At 41.1% G+C, this 17,612-nt stretch overlaps 1 protein-coding gene across 2 annotated transcripts in view; it reads right to left on the bottom strand.

Annotated features, from left to right (window-relative positions):
- Positions 1-17,612, bottom strand: part of LOC109951865 (SPRY domain-containing protein 3-like) — an 80,546-nt gene that overhangs the window by 54,553 nt on the left and 8,381 nt on the right. For both annotated transcript variants that reach the window (XM_020586593.1, XM_020586594.1), the window contains exons 4-6: positions 12,903-13,027; positions 11,738-11,867; positions 11,461-11,646 (exon numbers count right to left, since the gene is read on the bottom strand). In XM_020586593.1, coding sequence (XP_020442249.1) covers positions 11,461-11,646; positions 11,738-11,867; positions 12,903-13,027 — 441 coding nt within the window. The remainder of the gene's footprint in view (positions 1-11,460; positions 11,647-11,737; positions 11,868-12,902; positions 13,028-17,612) is intronic.

Raw genomic sequence — 17,612 nt, 5'->3', positions numbered from 1 at the left:
TCAACAAGAACAATGATTATCCACACTTATCAAATAGCAACAGGTACAAACTATTCCATTGTTTTGACCAAATATTAGTGAGGTGCTCCTTGGTGAAACAAACACCAAGGAGTCAGAGAGGTGTAATTCATCAGTGGCAACTTAATGACAGATCTGTCGGAAACCACCAAGACTGGAAATACAGTATCTGTTGCATAGCCACACATACAAAGGTGCATTAACTAAGATTTTAAACTGCCTGAGAAATCAAATTAAAATGGGGCAGGATGTGGCGTCTCTCAGCTATGCTACCCTCTAGTTACAGCCCCAGCTATGCAACCCTGCGCTTTCAAAATATGGTCTGTAAATTAGCCTAGAGCAGATCATTAAAACCGTTTCTCAAACTGCCAACCATGGAGGAGCGCTCATCTGCTAAAAGTGTGAAACAGTGGCTGCCAGAGCAAAGAGTGGGACAAAGAAAGAACAAAAACCAGGGCCAACATCAGTTTGACTTTTTGAGATGGAGAGTGTTAAAAGCAGCCAAAAGACTAGATTAGATTCAGATGTGGCAGTCTTACTTCTGGATGTGTTAGCATCTAAAGCTAATGTGTTTGTTTTGGTAGCAATAGCGACCTGGCATGTTCATGACTTTACCTTTGTATCAAATTACTATTATTTTTATTAGGGAGTCATTTCAGCTTTGTGTAGTGTTAGTGCTTTGTGTCACATCAGCAGAAACCAGAGCATTCTACCAAAGTGACAAATGTACTTGTCAGTCAGCCAATGCTAGCTTTAGCCTGGAGACGGCATTTTGTACAGTTTGTCACAACCAGGAATCGCAAAGAGCAGGTAAGAGCAGCTTATGATGTCAGTTTGTTTCGAGTCTCACTTGACCAACTAGCAGCTAAAAAAGGAATTAGGTAGAGTATCTTTAAAATAAAATATTGCATATCTATGGGTCTGACAACTAAAACCCAACTGAAATCTATGAGTTTTGTAGAGATGGAAAAAACAGGAGAGAAGAGGAAGAGAAAGGATGGGTGCAAACAAGGAGAGAAGAGGGGAGACAATAAAAGGAGATAGGGTTAAATGGAGAGGAAAAGAAACAGGGAGAGCAGGACAGTGAAGAGGACAGAGAACATAAGGGAAAAAGAGGAAAGAAAACAAATAAAGAACCAAGAATGAGAGGACAGCATCAGAGTAACCAGAAGAAAGAAATGGTAGCAGGATGAGGAGAGAAAATAGTAGAAAGGACTAGGACAGAGGAAAGGAGAAAAATCAAGAGGAAACAGGAGAAGAAAGGAGTGTAGAAACAATAAGAACAAAGAAGAGAGGGTGAAAGAGAGAGGAGAAACACAGGATAGGGGAATGAACAAAGGATAAATCGACAATGGGGAGGAAAGGAAATAAAAAGAAGAAGCAGAGGGACGAGAGGACAGAAAGGATGACAAGGAGAGAGAAGATGTGGATGGAGGGGAACAGGATACAAGGAGATAAAACAAGAATAGAGGAGATGAAAAAGACAGAGAGAAGACAAAATTATATACAAGGGGAATAGATGCTGAAAGAGGAGAGTAGATGAAATGCTGCAAGAAAAGAGGCAATGACAGAGGAGGAGAAAAATAAGACTTAAAGGACAGGAGAGGATAGGAGAAGAAACAGTGATAAAGGAGAGGGAAAAGAGATGGAGGAGATTAAAGAAGACAAGAGGAAGTGACTATGTGGGACAGGAAAAAGGAATAGGGTAGCTGGAAAAACTAATGGAGACTAGACAGCACTCAGAGTTCAACCTCGACCAAGGGGAAAGTCCGTTTCCCCACAATGTCATACAAGCAATATTCCTAGGATAGTTTAACCCTCATGATATGATTACTTGACCATGAAAACCTACTGCTGACATTTGGAATGATGCTCATATCATTATTCATTCAAAAGTTATTCAAACAAAAGATATTCACTGGTTGGCTTAGGTGTAAAGCAGACCAGTGAGTGGACTGCAGGCAAAGGGTTGAAGACTTCACATTTGTGCAGCTTTGTGTTCTGCTTGTTCAACAGCTGTTTGATAAACTTCTCACACAGTCTCTGTTACTGGCTGGTTGTCACTGTGGAGTGATACTTCAGGTCCTGCTCAGCTGTGAGTGCGTCTCTTCTTTAAACAGAGACTGACAAAATAAATAAATAAATAAAAACAAGTGCAAAAGCAAAGCAGGGTGGTCCACATCAACCCGTGAGGATGTACTGCTGGTTAGGTTCCAACAATGGAAACACAGCTACAATATGCAGCTGGAACTAGTGCCAGGAAGTTTGATAACCCCGTGTACATACTGGTTACTAGGCAACATGAATCAAACCTGTCGAATTTTTCCATCATCCAGTTCATGTGCCTATATGGCCAATAAAAGTCAGGCAAGCCATGTGCTGCCTGACTGCCATCACCTCAAAGTAGAGCTTTTTTTTATCCTCCCATTGGCACTGACTTAATTTAGCTGATCCTGTACAACATCATGGTTTATTGTCCGATGGTTTTTAATTTGTATGTATTATTTGAAATGAATAAGGTGCAGGTCACCAACATATTTAGAGCTTATGCTGTGCAGCAGCAGCTTATCATATAGAATTTTATAACATTGTATACATAAAATAGCTGTGTGTACGGTATGAGTGTACAACTGAATGATGTCCGTAGCAAGCACACACAGCTAAAGTTATGGTAACAAGCTAAGGCTACTGCAAAGGAGACAAGCCTCTTTCTCATGCGTAGCTGCTGCAGTATCCAGCACATACAGGAAGTGTAGAGGGAGGGCGAGTTTAGTACTACTAGCATCAGCAGAATGAATTTGAACGAGATCTTACACCCACCTCTATCAGCACACACAGGAAGTGTCGAGGGACTGTGAGTCTGTACAAGCTGTGAACATCAGCAGAGCAAGTTTGAAAGAGTTGTACTGATGCTGATGTACTGAATGGTGCCAGCAGCAGCAGGGCATACAGCTATGGTAAGCCAGGAGGGTAAAATGTGTCTCCTGCTGCACTGGTTAAAGCTGAACTTTGTCACACAGTACTCAAGTGTGTTTTAAACCGTTTATTGTTGAAATGCCTTAATTTATTTAGCTGGTAGTTAGGTTGGCATCACATAAAAGCTGAGTAGACAGGAGAACATGAAAGCCTTTGTCAGTGTCAGACTTTTGCGTGCAGCATACGGCTATTTCCTGAGGTCAGTACACACCAGCATAACCTCAATTCATATCAAACCTGTTAAACACACACACCCCGATTCGGGGCGTCACAGCAGTTAGCGCTGTCGCCTCACAGTAAGGAGGTTCTGGGTTCGAGCCCCGGCCAACCCAGGACCATTCTGTACAGAGTTTGCATGTACTATACTCTGGCTTCCTCCCACAGTCCAAAGACATGCAGCTTAGGTCCTCGCCGACAGACTACTGTGCTCTGAACAAGATGTAGCTGCCTATTAATAAAACTAGCTTGGTCAGATAATGAGCACTTGCAACTCTAAAAACGTCAGAACAAATTCTAAATTGGCATTACTTACATAGACTGACCACACATTCTCTAAGTGGTTACTTTGTCACCTTAAAAATGTCAAAACATAATAAAATGGAATAATACCAGTCTCACAGATGAAAATGTTAACAGCTTTGAGCCTGGCTCTCTGCCATCAAGCCCCTGCCCAGCTGTCACTGCATAGAGCAGATCTTCATTTCTGGATCTGAAAGGCCAGAGATTCCCTCATTTCACCTCAAACAACTAACCTACTTTCTGGAATTTACCCCCTAATTTTAGCATGTCAGCTAGTTCTAACAACATGAACAAGCCACACCATGAACAAATTAACTTTATATAATACAGTGACATGAGTGAATCGTAAATGCCATAAATGGAAAAACAAATGTCCCATACAGACCGGCATAATGTGTACTTACAGTTCTTCATAGATGCAGAAAGTTACATTACACTTAGCTGCACCGGTCTTCACTCCAGTGCTCAGCAGCACAGCCGAGCATGTTGGCCACAAGGGGGCTCACGTAGAGTCAACATTTACAGAGCTCAGAATGGTAAATAATCTTTCAGAAAAATCCTGCCCTGTATCCAACTTATGCAACGGAGCAGCACCAAAATCAAATTGTTCCGTGGGCCACACCCCACCTCTCCAAAAGATTTCATTAAAATCTGTTCATTACATTGAGTTATGCTGTTAACAAACAAACAAACCCACAAACACTGGCAAAAACATAACCTCTGCCCTTGTCCGAAGTAATAAGAGGAGAGGAAAGGTGAGTTTTGTGTTCAAGTAGCCACAGTCGGGGCAAACAGACAGTTTCAGATGCATCAAAACCACACTATGAAGTGAATTAGAAGTTAAACTAACATAAAGATTAAATGTGACCACCTTGAAAGTGACATAGTATTCTGCTCTGGATGCAGACTATAACCTCACACCGACCCTGTGACTCAAGATTTCTAGCCTACAAAGCAGCCTTCTTCCCCTTCATGTCTCCACCTATCTTTCAATTTCCTCTGCCACACTTTTCTTTTTCTGGTTCCCCTTCAAGCAAAAGCATCATTCCAGGAAGCAGCTCATGTTGTCTTTGTCCCACACCCTTCTCTGTATCCAGTGCATAAAGTAATAACTCTCTGTACTTGTCACAACTTGGCAGCCTTATCAGTTTGAGTATTATCACCAGTTTATCATAGATGTGAAAACTAATGGCTGTTTACGCATGAAAGTGTACTAAAATGAAATGGAGAGAACAAATCACTGCTGGACTGTTGAACAACCATGTAGCCGGGCACTCCAGCTGTGTAAACTTCTAACCACATGAGAAAGAGTAAAACATTCCTTAGAGTCCTGTTACTCCGCTTATTGAATTTTTACTACCTGCTGGACTGCCAGGGACTTGGCTCTACCATAACATTTCATGCCATTGCCTCTCTTTGTCTTTTCTGTTTTTTTGGACTAGACAGACACAAAGACAGAGAGCAAAACTAATGGTAGCATTGTTCTTCTCACCGACAGTACTCTGCTTTCAGCAAAGATGAGGGCCTCTACAATGCATGTGTGTGAGACCAATGTTTGGGGATGACTACAGATTTGTTTATCACACAGCCGCACATGGGACTCAAACACAGCTTGGCCTTCACCTATACTGTGTCTTGCTGTTACTTTTTTAAGTTGAAGGAAGGGGACATGGGCACTCACACCTTACCACAGAACATAGGCATTACATTTCACTACAGTGAAGTGGTGAGAACACAGCACTGTATTCATTCACCTCTGATGGCACAGCTGCCAACAATGGAATCCATTCAAGTGGCCGATACCACCTACCTGAATCATAGTTTAGTCTATGACTGAGAAAACAGCCCTGAACCACAAACTGATCAGTCAGTATTAATCACTGTGTAGACACTCCTCTTTGGTGTCTGGCAAAGACAGAAAAGAAAATGGGTTCGTTTTACAAGGTGGCTTATTAGGGATGAAAATGTTACTTTTCTGATTGGTTGATCCAGACTAAAACAACATGTATTGGATGAACTGACATGAAATTTACAGCAAACACTCATGATGCCCAATCAAGACAACCATAGTGATTATTCTGTCCTGGATTTGTGGTTTGAAGTTAAGAATGCATTAACTAAGACTTAGTACAAATTTGGATAAATCATGTAAAAAGTCATCTATAAAGTTTTTCTCCATGCTGTACCAAACCCCACCCTGCTATCTTCAAGCCCTGTGTTTATTTTCTGCCCTCTGAGGCCATTGCAGTTCAAATCTGCACTGCACGTCTTCCATGCCCCCGCTGATCCGAGGTTATAAGATGCATTTTTCGAACCAGAACGACTCATGTCAAAGATTTGATCTAATCCAGAGTGTCAAATCAAAATACAAGCTAAGGTGAAGTGGTCAGGGTTCATACACCAGTGTGCACATATGGATATGCCGGTCATAGCCGGTGCACACGCAGCAGGACACGTCCTGGAGCATGAAACAAAAGAAAGGAATGGACTATATGTGATGGGGACTAAGTTAAGTTTATGAATAATACCAATGATCTTATTTGGACTCAAACATTACCGACTCCTTCAGAGAGAAGAGGGCAAAAGAGGCGAGACCTGGCTGTAGTTGGTAAACAAGCTACCGTTAGTTTAGTTAGCTAGTACGTAACCAGGTGAGGATGTTGAATGTGAAGTAAATTAGAGCTCCATATATCGATGCATATGATCAGTTGGACTACTCTTGAAACGCTATTTAAGAGGATTTCTACAGACCCCTCACATCCTGGACACAAACTGTTTGGACTCCTTCCCTCTGGATGGCGCTACAGGTCACTGTGCGCCAAGACAACCAGGCACAGATAGTTTCTTCCCCCGGGATATTACACTCTTGAACAGCTAACCTATGTTTGCTCTTTTAACATGTGCTTTTTTACTTGTATATATTTTGTATTTATTTTGTTTTTATTGCTGTGCACATCAGGGGGCCATTGGGCTGGAGTCAAATTCATTGTATTTTTGATAACACTTGGCAATAAAGTTTACGCTTATGCTTGCACAACAGTTTTAAAGCACAGTAGTTGCAGCATTGATATGTTATGGGGCCTTATGTGCTACAAAAAAAAAAACTGATTTTTTTTTAATTCATGACTTGTTGACAGATTAAGAAGAAGCTTTATTTATTGTCATTGTAACATTGTGACACATACACCAAAATTTTGTTTGGAGCAGAGGGGCTCCAGGCCGCTGCGTGCATGCGCGCCGCCATCACGGGCAACTTGGGGGGTGCAGTGTCTTGCCCAAGGACACTTCGACATGTGGACTGCAGGCACTGAGATTCGAACCCTCAACCCTCAAACTGTCCCCGGTAAAGCTTTATGTCCAGCAACACCACTGATTACTAAACAGCACCCCCAGCACAGCATCAATACTGGAACAAATCAACTTGAATGAAAGGGGTAGTCAAACGCAACCTTCGGGAGAAGAAGGGCTGATAAACAGGAGTAGTAAAGAAATCTAAAGTAAAGAGCAGCACAGCAAGAGTAAAACAGACTCCAACAATTTTCAGAAAAGAGGGCAACATTTTCTAATACAAACACACTTACTGTCCAAAAAGCAGCCCCATCTCACAGTCTGTATCTCTAGATCAAAACTACCGCAACACAGTACATTAGTCCAGTATGTTCTTGGCCCTGGACCAGAGAGGAGATGAATGGACTCTTCTGTCATGAGAGGCTGGAGTCTTGGGTGTTGCTGTATTAATCAGGCTGATGTTTCAAATTCTCCATATACATAAACAAAATTGAGAAAATATTAAAAGCATATCGTCCTATAACGCAGTCAAATACATACAAGTACAGCCTCAAATCTACCATCAAAATGAGACAACACATCAATCCAGTAGTAATAGCAAAAAAAAAAAAAAAAAAAAAAAACCATTTACATTACATACCATAACCCCACATTCTTTGAGTATAGGCCTTTAACGCCATCACATTTAGATTTTTCCCTCACACAACAGTGAAGAGAACTTTCATCAGCCAGTTAAAAGAGCCGTTGGGGCCAAAGACCCTACTCATAGGGCGATAGTATGTAGCCAATATTCTATTTCATACAGACTTTGCCCTCTAAGGCTACTGCTACTGGCATAAACGAGAAGCAGGATATGGTTAATGTGATCAGTTCTCTAGTAATGTGCACGGCTTTGATGGGGCAAATGTGTGGCTATGCTGAGGAGCTGAGCTGAACACACCTCTCCCTGGTGATTTATGTAGGCCACTGCTGTCATGTTGCCTGTACAGATCAGAACATGGTGGCCCACTAATAGAGGAGCAAAATACTACACCATCTTCCAAACAGCTGCAGTGCTTTTATGTGGCGCATCTGTTGACCTCTGTTTACTGTTTAGACATACATCGATTAATAAGCCTTAAGTTAATTAAGTTGTACAAATATGTTTCTTCTTTTTGAGTTACCGGTCTGTGGGCCTGGGGACGTGGGTCGTCCAAACTAAAAAAAGTGGACTGAGGCTGGCAGCACGCCTTCCAATTTCTACCCACCTTCTACCTTCCACTAGGCCTGGACTATTGCAAGTGCCCAATAAAGAAAAGGTGGAATTTGGGATACGAATTTTGTTTGTTTGTACTTAACATTAAACTTTTGCTACATTGAAGTTGCTACTTTTATGTATAGGAAAACATCAGGCCGTTAGCAAACTGTCTGTTTAATGTTTATCAGTAGATTATTCAGCATTATATGTTGTCCATGCATTGTGTGCGTTACTGGTTTGGCCAGTCAGTATATACACATTACCCATTCATCTCATTCAGTAGCTCACTTTGTCTTTGGTCGAGGTAGAGCACAGTTCAGTTGGCTGTATTCTAAGTTCAGTTATCATTTACCGATCTCTTTTAGGGCACTATTTGGCTGATAATGATGATATTGATTTGTGTTTTTTCATTTTGGGGGGAGTAAATGAAAAGCTCAGCTTTCTGGAAGTTTAAACTCTGTTCAGTCCCTGACATGTGGCATTACAGGCCTGGCACAAACAAATGCTCATGTTCATGGACACTTGCTCTTTTGTGCTGAAGGAAAAAAAAAAAAAAAAGGGAGCCGATTATACAGTCTCGCTGCAATTTATACTCAACATGAGACTAAGTAGGACACACAAAACAAAATATGAGACCAAGTATTGGACTTTATTTAGAAACACTAATGCTGCTTTGTCTCTTCTGGATGTGGAAGTAGCCAGGCCTTTTGTAGCCACATATTTGGTGTATCAGCTATATAAGGTGATGTGTCAGATGTGTCTTTCAGCTTTTGGAGTACTTTCTATCGCCCACTGACCAAAACTGAACAAACACAGCTTTCTTTTTTTTTTTTTTGCATGTGTCAGCATGTTTGAGTGACAGAAAATATGAGAATACTAAAAGTGATGTGCCGTATGAATTACATTTAATTATATTTTATTAGGTTAGTGTGGCCCCATCTACTTCTTGAAATCCACACTTAAGACACAGCCCAAAGCATATTGTTGACACTTCAAAATATTCTCTGTATTCCTCATTTCAAGCATTTACTGAAAACCTCTTTAAGCTTAAAAAAAAAAAAAGTACCACCAAAAAATACGCAATTATGGTAGCATCCTGAAATAGCAAAGACGTTAATGATCACAATACCAAGCATGGGCAAAGACTAATGTGCTCTCCATGGTTCTGTAGCTTCAGGTGCGGGAAGCTTGCTAGATCCTGTTAACCAATCCGAGGTCACAGCTGGCAGAGGACATTACTGGTCCTAAGGACACTTGTTAAGTACAGTTACAGAACATCTTATCTACAGTAAATCAAATACAACAAAACAAACATTGTCTATAATATAAATCGCTCTAACAAGGTTTTAATAGGAGGATAATAACATAGGACTATTATGACTGAAAATTACTATCTGCAAACTAAAAGCATCACACAAATATGAGGATTTATGTCTATTTTATCTATAGGTAACAGGTTGGCTCTTAAGCTTTGCAACTAGATTGGACAAAATGTTGCATAATCCCCGACACTGATGTAGCAAAGACAACAAAGAGCAAAGAGTCAAAGACAACAGACTCAACGTCTTCACTGAGTCTGCTGTTTATCTTGTTCCTGAACCTCATGTCCAAGTCCCTGAGTAGAAGCAATCTGCAAAAACACTCCAAAGGTGACCCAAATCCAGTCACGGCAAGATCATACGATGACTGAGACAAAATAATTCAAATTCAAGTGATTGTGTCTAGAGCTTTCCCTGAATTATGGAGAGCATTAAGTACAGTTGTCAACAGAGGGATTTGCTAAAGAGCAGCCAACTGAAGGATCTGGCAAGAGCACAAAACAAACACAGGGAACCGGCAATAGCCACACTGAAGAACAAAATACAGAGAATAATCTGTCCCATTCAAAGACATGCTAGAAAAACAAAGCATACCGTCTCCCAACACAAACCAATGGTAGGCGTTTATTTCAACCACTCATATAAAAGTATGGTAAACTATTATGTTAAACACTTCTGAAAAGTGCTAAAGTGATTAATAAAACAAAAACTATTTAAATAACTGAAAAAGTGATATAAAAAATATTTATTTTGCTTTGTTGGTGTGACATGAAAGTGATTTGTACTTTTCCAGGCCCATCAGAATAAAGAAAACATTTATTATAATTTATTGGCTAAATGATCAATTTTAAAAAAATGCGCAAGAGTTGCAGGTGGCTGGAGCCAATCCCAACTGACACTGGACAAGAGGCTGGGTCCACCCTGGACAGGTCGCCAGTCTATCCATCACAGGACTGATACTTGGAGACAGACAACCAGTCACACTCATACCTACAGGAAATTTAGAGTCACCAGTCAACCTAACCTGCACGTCTATGGGAGGAAGCCGCAGTACGAGTAGAAAACCCACACATGCAAACTCCACACAGAAAGGCCCGGTCGGCCACAAGGTCTCAACCCAGGACATTCTTGCTAACAAACGCACCACCCAGCTGCCCTCTGCAGATTATGTTACTTTAGTCCTACACCTAGCAAAAAGAGAAAATAAATAAATAAAAAAACAAAAACAACCCAGATGCTTAAATGGTGAGATCAACACCAAATATAATAAAAGGTGCATTACACATTGTCTGATAAAGAGACAACGGACAAGATGTGCGTTCTTACCCTTCTCTGCTACTGTACTTGTAGCCCTTTTGTTATTTCAATTTCTCTATGCTGTTTTGCAGATATGGTGTGTAAATTTGCCCCGTCTGCCACCTAGCAAAGGTTGTAAAAAGCATCTCTGCAACTGCACATAGTCATTTCATAGAGCCTGATGTTGAGGAGCTCTTGGCAGCTGAAAGTCTGAAACAGTGGCTGCCAGAGTGAAGAGGTGGTGTCTTTTGCACAGAGGGAGAGAGGGGGACAAAGAAAGAGCATAAACCAAGGTTAACATGGGTTTGACTATCTGAGATAGAGAGTGTTAAAGGCAGCCAAAGGATGCAAAATTTAGCTAACGTGCCCATTTTTGGAAACATTAGTGACTTAACATGGTCATGATTTTACCTGTGTGTAGAATTAATATTATTTTGAATGTATATAGTTTGTCACCACCAGGTATCCCCATACATACATCCCCGTTTACATCATAGCAAGGAAATAGGGTGTGATGGTAGGGGCATGAGTGGTTGGGTGCAGCTCATAGAGTCAGTTCGTTTTGAGTCTCACTAGACCAACTAGATGGGGAAAAAACTAATATTTGGCAGAGCAGCTTTAGTTAAGAAATACCACAGCAATCTTGCAAACTTTGTACTAATCTAAACAAAACTATAGTTCTGTCCTGATATTCTGATATTCATGTAATTTTCACTGACATCAAATGACACACATCAACAGAAAAAAAACAAAAATAAAAACAGGGGTATTTATTTAACCATAAAAAAAAGAGACTTTGTTTCTTACAGTGCCGCTCACTCTGACGTCGTGAAGCCGTCCCCAGTCATCTTCATGGCTATCAACCATCATATTTTCATCATCTCCCAGAAACCATTCAGCATGAAGGTCAACCTTCACCTCTTCCCCCATAGAATGCATCCCTACTGCGGGGAACAGCCCTTCTGCCGTCACAGGAACCTCTACTGAACCGACCTGAACAAGAGATGGATGTTTAACAAAAATAAAACAAAACAAAAAAAAGCTGCCCCCCCGAAACAGTGATAACACCATATAAAGCACCAACCTCTTTGCCATTTTTGGTGAAAAAGACAGTTGTAAAACCTGCTTCAGTATTTTGTATCCCACAGCCGATGCGGTCACCACGAGCACATTTTGGGCCAAACTGTTGCCCTACGGGGTTGCCATTGTATAACCTAAAAAGGATAGAAAACATCAACATCTTCATAACAAAATGCTAGCTCCTTTACAGTGGTTAAAAAAAAAAAAATCAATCAATCAATACATAAATAAATAAATAAAAAACCCAACAACCTCATTCAATTGTCTTTTTGTAGCAACAATGCTTTGCTAGTGAAGTACATGCAAATTTCTCAATAATTCAAAAACCACATTTGATTGACCTTTAAAGCATAATTTACACTTGCACCTAGGAGGTTACAGCATACAACCGCATGTTGCAACTTGAAAATATTCAAATGAGCAACAGCAAAAACTGTTATTTCCTCAGTGTGTGGGTAAAGACAACATACAGTATATTAGATAGAAAAAGGGCTCAGTACTCTTATCCTTACTTAACATATTTTGTAATCTTCCACAGTAAACATTTTGATTTCTGTAACTGCTCTCTACCACAGACAGAATAAAATAAACAAGGCCGTTTATTGCACTACAGCCTCTGATTCAGCAACATCAGACAAGGCAAAAAACAGTGAGTAATGTGGTTATGAAAGGGGTCGCCACAGCGAATCATCTGTTTCCACCTAACTCTATCCTCAGCATCCTCTACTCTCACCCCAATTAACTTCATGTCCTCTTTTAGCACATCCATATATCTCCTCTTTGGCCTTCCTCTTGACCTCTTGCCTGGCAGCTCCATCTCCAACATCCTTCTACCAATATAACCACTATCCCTCCTCTGCACATGTCCAAACCATCTCATTCTGGCCTCTCTGACCTTGTCCCCAAAACAGTCGACCTGAGCTGTCCCTCTGATGTGCTCGTTTCTAATCCTGTCCATCCTGGTCACTCCTAAAGAGAACCTCAACATCCTCATCTCTGCTACCTCCATCTCTGCCTCTTGTCTTTTCCTCACTACTACAGTTATACTGTAGAACCAAGAAGAATGATATAAAGAATTACTGTTACAGTCACATGTTGGCGCAGCAGCAATTATCCACATAGGAAACAATGTTGTACTGTAGCATATATATGACTGTGGTTTGACTTACTTGCCGTTGTCTGCATGGTAAGCTACAGAGTGTGGCAGCCAGCCAGGCTGGTGGTCCAGCCTGTAGAATTTAGGCACCAGGCCCACAGCAATGGTCCCCCTCACCCCTGTGTCCACTATTGTCACCTACACACACACACACAAACACAAAATGCTGTAAGTAAAATGGTGGCATCAGCTAGTTTAACCAACTGCCACACTTGGAGCAGATCTTAATGGTTTTTACTCACTTGTGTGGGCAAAATAAAAAAGGTATTCAAAAACTGCATAAATTTACAGTAAAGCATCAAAAGGAAAGTCATTTTGCTGTGAGAATCTTGACAGACTATCAAAAGGAAGCTCAGCACACTGCAACTTAAAGAGCAACTTGCAAGTTACATTTTTTTTTTTTATCAGCGTATACCAACCTTCTAGCAAGGTTACGTTAGCAAATACCCGTGTCACATTAGCCTGTTTGCTAAATCAACTTTTCCTGGGACATTCAGCTAAATTGCAAGTTTGCAAATATGTGTGGCTGTTCTGACTTCAGCTACAGCAGCTGGAGAATGCTGTGAGAGAACAGATGAGTCTGTAGCTGGTCAGCCACATGTTGTCCCAGTTGCTAGGAGATACATCTCCTTTGGCACCAGCTCTTCCCCCCCCAGTCAGTAGTATCGTTGCCATGATAATGCACCTTCATGAATCGTGAATAATGTGGTTATGAGATCCTAACTGAGACGACTTGTGGATTTGTGTTCATGGTGATCAAAATGTAAAAAAAACTCTTGCTAGAATCGCTGACTATACCTTTAAGGGCAGAGACGCACCAAGACAACGTGAAAGAATTGGCAGCGACGAAAGGTCGACTGTTGCCTCGTGTCACCTTTGACTGGGCCAGTCTGATTGAAAAAACTGGCATTTGAACCCACTGCACATACTACACCCAATGGCCAACTGGCACATATGCTCAGAAAGAAAAAGAAAAAAAAAACTCCCCCTACCAGCAGGTGGTGGTATCTGTATTCACCATTCAGAAAGGGAAAGGCGAAGACCTAGACTGCAGAAATAAAGCAGTCGTCATTCAACACAGCTGCTTCTAATCGAGAATATGTCTGCTAAAAAGTTGCAAATGGCATTGCCGTTCACTGCCCCCTGGTCTTTTGGTTTTGGAAAAAGAAACTGAACTAAACGGGTGAAATCACAGATACTACAGCAACAAGCCGAAGGGGCTTTCCCTGAACTGTTCTCGCCTCATGCATTGATTAACTAAGCTGAACGACAATCAGAGTGGTCTCTCTCACACACAAGGCACAATGGGTCAGCACACCTAATGCCAACGGTATGAGACGCACCAGGACGACGAATTCTGACAGATGCTCACCCACTGCCTGACCGTTGACTATTGACTTAATGTGTCATGGCCCTAATGACCATCTGCATTAACTGCTCTTCAACAGCAGGAGAGTTTTCTACTTGCTTCTGGTCTGTATCTGATGGGGGACGTGTCCTCGTACATGGATCCTGAGGAAGTATTAAGTCTATTAACCTCCACCTGTCAGGATATACTGGATTCCATTGCTCCCCTCCGATGTAGACCGGCTAAGCAGAAGGTGGAACCTTGGTTAAATGACTAAACTCGGGAACAAAGCCAAAGATGTCATAAAGCTGAACGTAAATGGAAGAAGGATAAACTTTGTTTCCCTTCGCCATTTCAGGGACTGCTTGTCAGACTATCAGGTGGTGGTAAAATCTGCAAAACTGAACTCTCTAACATTGTTAGTAATCGTCACAAACCTCAGGTTTTGTTCACTACTATTAATTCTGTCATTAGCCCATGTAACCTTACCGCTCATCCTGAGGCATCTGTTCAAATATATGAGGGTTTTCTTCATTATTTCACAAAAAAAAATTGCTATCATTAGGCAAATTCTCCAGTATCACTTCTTTTGGCACAGCTGACCTTCCCCTGCCATTTTCAACCAGTTTGGCTTTTAATACATAGTATTGTCTGATGCTTCCTTCTTTTAACTGTTGATTCTGTGTAGTTTGTGTCTTTATGTTCCTATGTTTTATTTCTCTATTTGACATTATTTATTCTGGTTTTTACATTGCCCTTGTAAAGTACTTTGGTCGACCAGACGTTGCTTTTACAGTGCTGTATAAATACATTTTGATTGATTGATTTTGGAAGTTCTGGCAGCAGATAAGCCTGTAAATCCCACGAGATCATGCCAATTCTTTCATGTCTTCATCCCAAAACAAATATGATGCAAGCAGCTTGCATGGTTTATATCCATTTTATACTTCAATTTGTGCTGAAAATAAAAAGAGGGAAGAAACAGTTTGAGTGAGATCCTGGATGAAGAGACACAGCCTTATATTGTTTACATGTCCTTTGCTATTGCCTTACATAAGGATATGTACATACATATTGAGAGCCACCGCACCAGAGTTAAATTGGTGTGTCCAACACACATGGCCAATAAAGCTGATTCTGACAATTCAGACTGAACAACTGCAGAGGGAACCAAAACTCATCAGTCCTGTTGTTTTATTTGAATTAAGTTAATGCTGTGGAGGTGTTCATTCTCCTGTCCTCCACTTTAGCTGTCCACTGCACTTTGACACTACAGTCCTTTTTAAAATCACCATTCTTGAAACTTTATAGTCTTCTTATTTACACGAAACATGCCCGAGGCAACACATACCTGATGTAACTGGTTGCCATTTTTTTTTATATATATATATATTTGGGTGCAACAGGTAAAAAGAAGAATGTCTGTTACTGCTGAGCTCACAGTTCTTCTTGAAGTGTGTGTAGTTTGTATTTGTCGTTTCACCATGGGCTGATACACTGTACATGTGTACTTCATGTGTAGTCAGTGTCTCATCTTAAAACCTAAAATAATATTTGACCCATGCATTTAGAATGTTTAAAAACATTTACATGCGATTACTCAACACCGCTGGCCGATAGTCAACTTCAGACTTCATGAGTCACTTGAGAACAAAAGCCTGTCCCTGTGTCAGCGTTCATCACTTAGTGTCCCCTGGAAACATCTCCAACATCTGTGTTTTAAATAAAGCAAGTATCGGAGAGGTTTCGTACCACACACAAAAATTTAATCCATGAATTTTACCTTATAGCGGTATGTCAACCAAAACGACATAAGAAGTGTGATTTAACGCAGTGGTCCCCAACCCCCGGGCCGCGGACCGGTACCGGTCCGTGGATCAATTGGTACCGGGCCGCACAAGAAATCATTAATCATTTCCGTTTTATTTATTATCTGAGTCTGAACGATCTTTTATTTTGAAAAATGACCGCATTCTCTCGGTTACATCTCGGTCACTTGAGCGCCAAAACTGGCTTACTTGTGGACATATTCAGCCTGCTCAATGAACTCAATCTGTCACTTCAGGGGAAAATGACAACTGTCTTCAAGTTGGCAGATAAAGTAGCTGCATTTAAAGCCAAACTGGATTTGTGCGTACGGCGCGTCAACAGAGGTATTTTGGACATGTTTCAAACATTAGCGGGGATTTGGGGTGACACTGAGCCTGAGTCTTCATTCTCCCAGCTGGTGCACGATCACCTGTCTTTGCTTATAAAAGAGTTCGAGCGCTACTTCCCAACCACAAAGGACCCACGAACTGCCAAGGAATGGATCCGCAACCCATTTGTCAACAAACCAGGTGAATCCAGCAGGTCTGTGCAAGAAGAAGATCAACTGCTGGAGATCGCAAATGACGGCGGCCTTAAAAGTATGTTCGAGACAACAACTCTGTCGGTGTTCTGGATTAAAGTCATGACAGAATACCCTGAGATCGCCACCACAGCACTGAAAACCCTGTTGCCATTTCCGACATCCTATCTGTGTGAAGCGGGTTTTTCTGCAGTGACAGCAACCAAAACAAAACAACGGAGTAGACTGAACATAAGCAACACACTTCGGGTGTCATTGTCTCCTATTACCCCCGGCCGCGGTAAAATTGTCGAGCGTTGACCGGTCCGCAGTGATAAAAAGGTTGGGGACCACTGATTTAAAGTATAGAGGATTTTTGGCACTTTCAGAATTAATAGCCTAAAAGAAACCAGAAGACACACATATGCAGGTGTATTGAAAATCATTTCAATTCAACAAATTAGTATATTTGATGTTTGTCCAACAAAGCTGCTCAGTTTGTGATCAGTTTGCTTAATTTCAAGGCCATCTTGGTGTGAAATACTGCAACTAATCATAGTATTTCAGGAAAATGTGACGATGAACCATGATCTTTTTTGCAGCATGAAAATGTTTTACCGGCCCCAGGGCAAATCACCTCCTTGCCTCATACATAACAACCCATGAGCCAAGTCCAATCAGAGCGAAATGACAGACTGCCAAGCAGAATTAGGTGAAAGGTAATGCATGCAAATACAAGAGAATACTTCAGTGCGGCATCTGGATTCGTTCCCATTTTGCTGGGGTCCTCTCCAGTTCTTATTATGCTCAGCTTTGCTCCTTATCGGTCATATATGTCATTTTACATTCCTCTTTAATTATCCACCTCCCTCTTAACAGCGCGTGATCCAGCCTGGCACTTTAAGGAACACTGTATACCCTTGTTTTTAAAAGAAGTCAATTCTTTGCCATAACAGGTTACCACTTCTACACCACAACTGTTTAAAACACTACAAGTCTGCAATAAAAGTTAAAATATGTGAGCTTGCTTACATAAAAAGAGCAGG

This window comes from Monopterus albus, unplaced genomic scaffold (genome assembly GCF_001952655.1).
Source record: "Monopterus albus unplaced genomic scaffold, M_albus_1.0 scaffold415.1, whole genome shotgun sequence".
Taxonomy (NCBI): Eukaryota; Metazoa; Chordata; class Actinopteri; order Synbranchiformes; family Synbranchidae; genus Monopterus; species Monopterus albus.
This window is presented reverse-complemented; position numbering and strand designations above follow the sequence as displayed.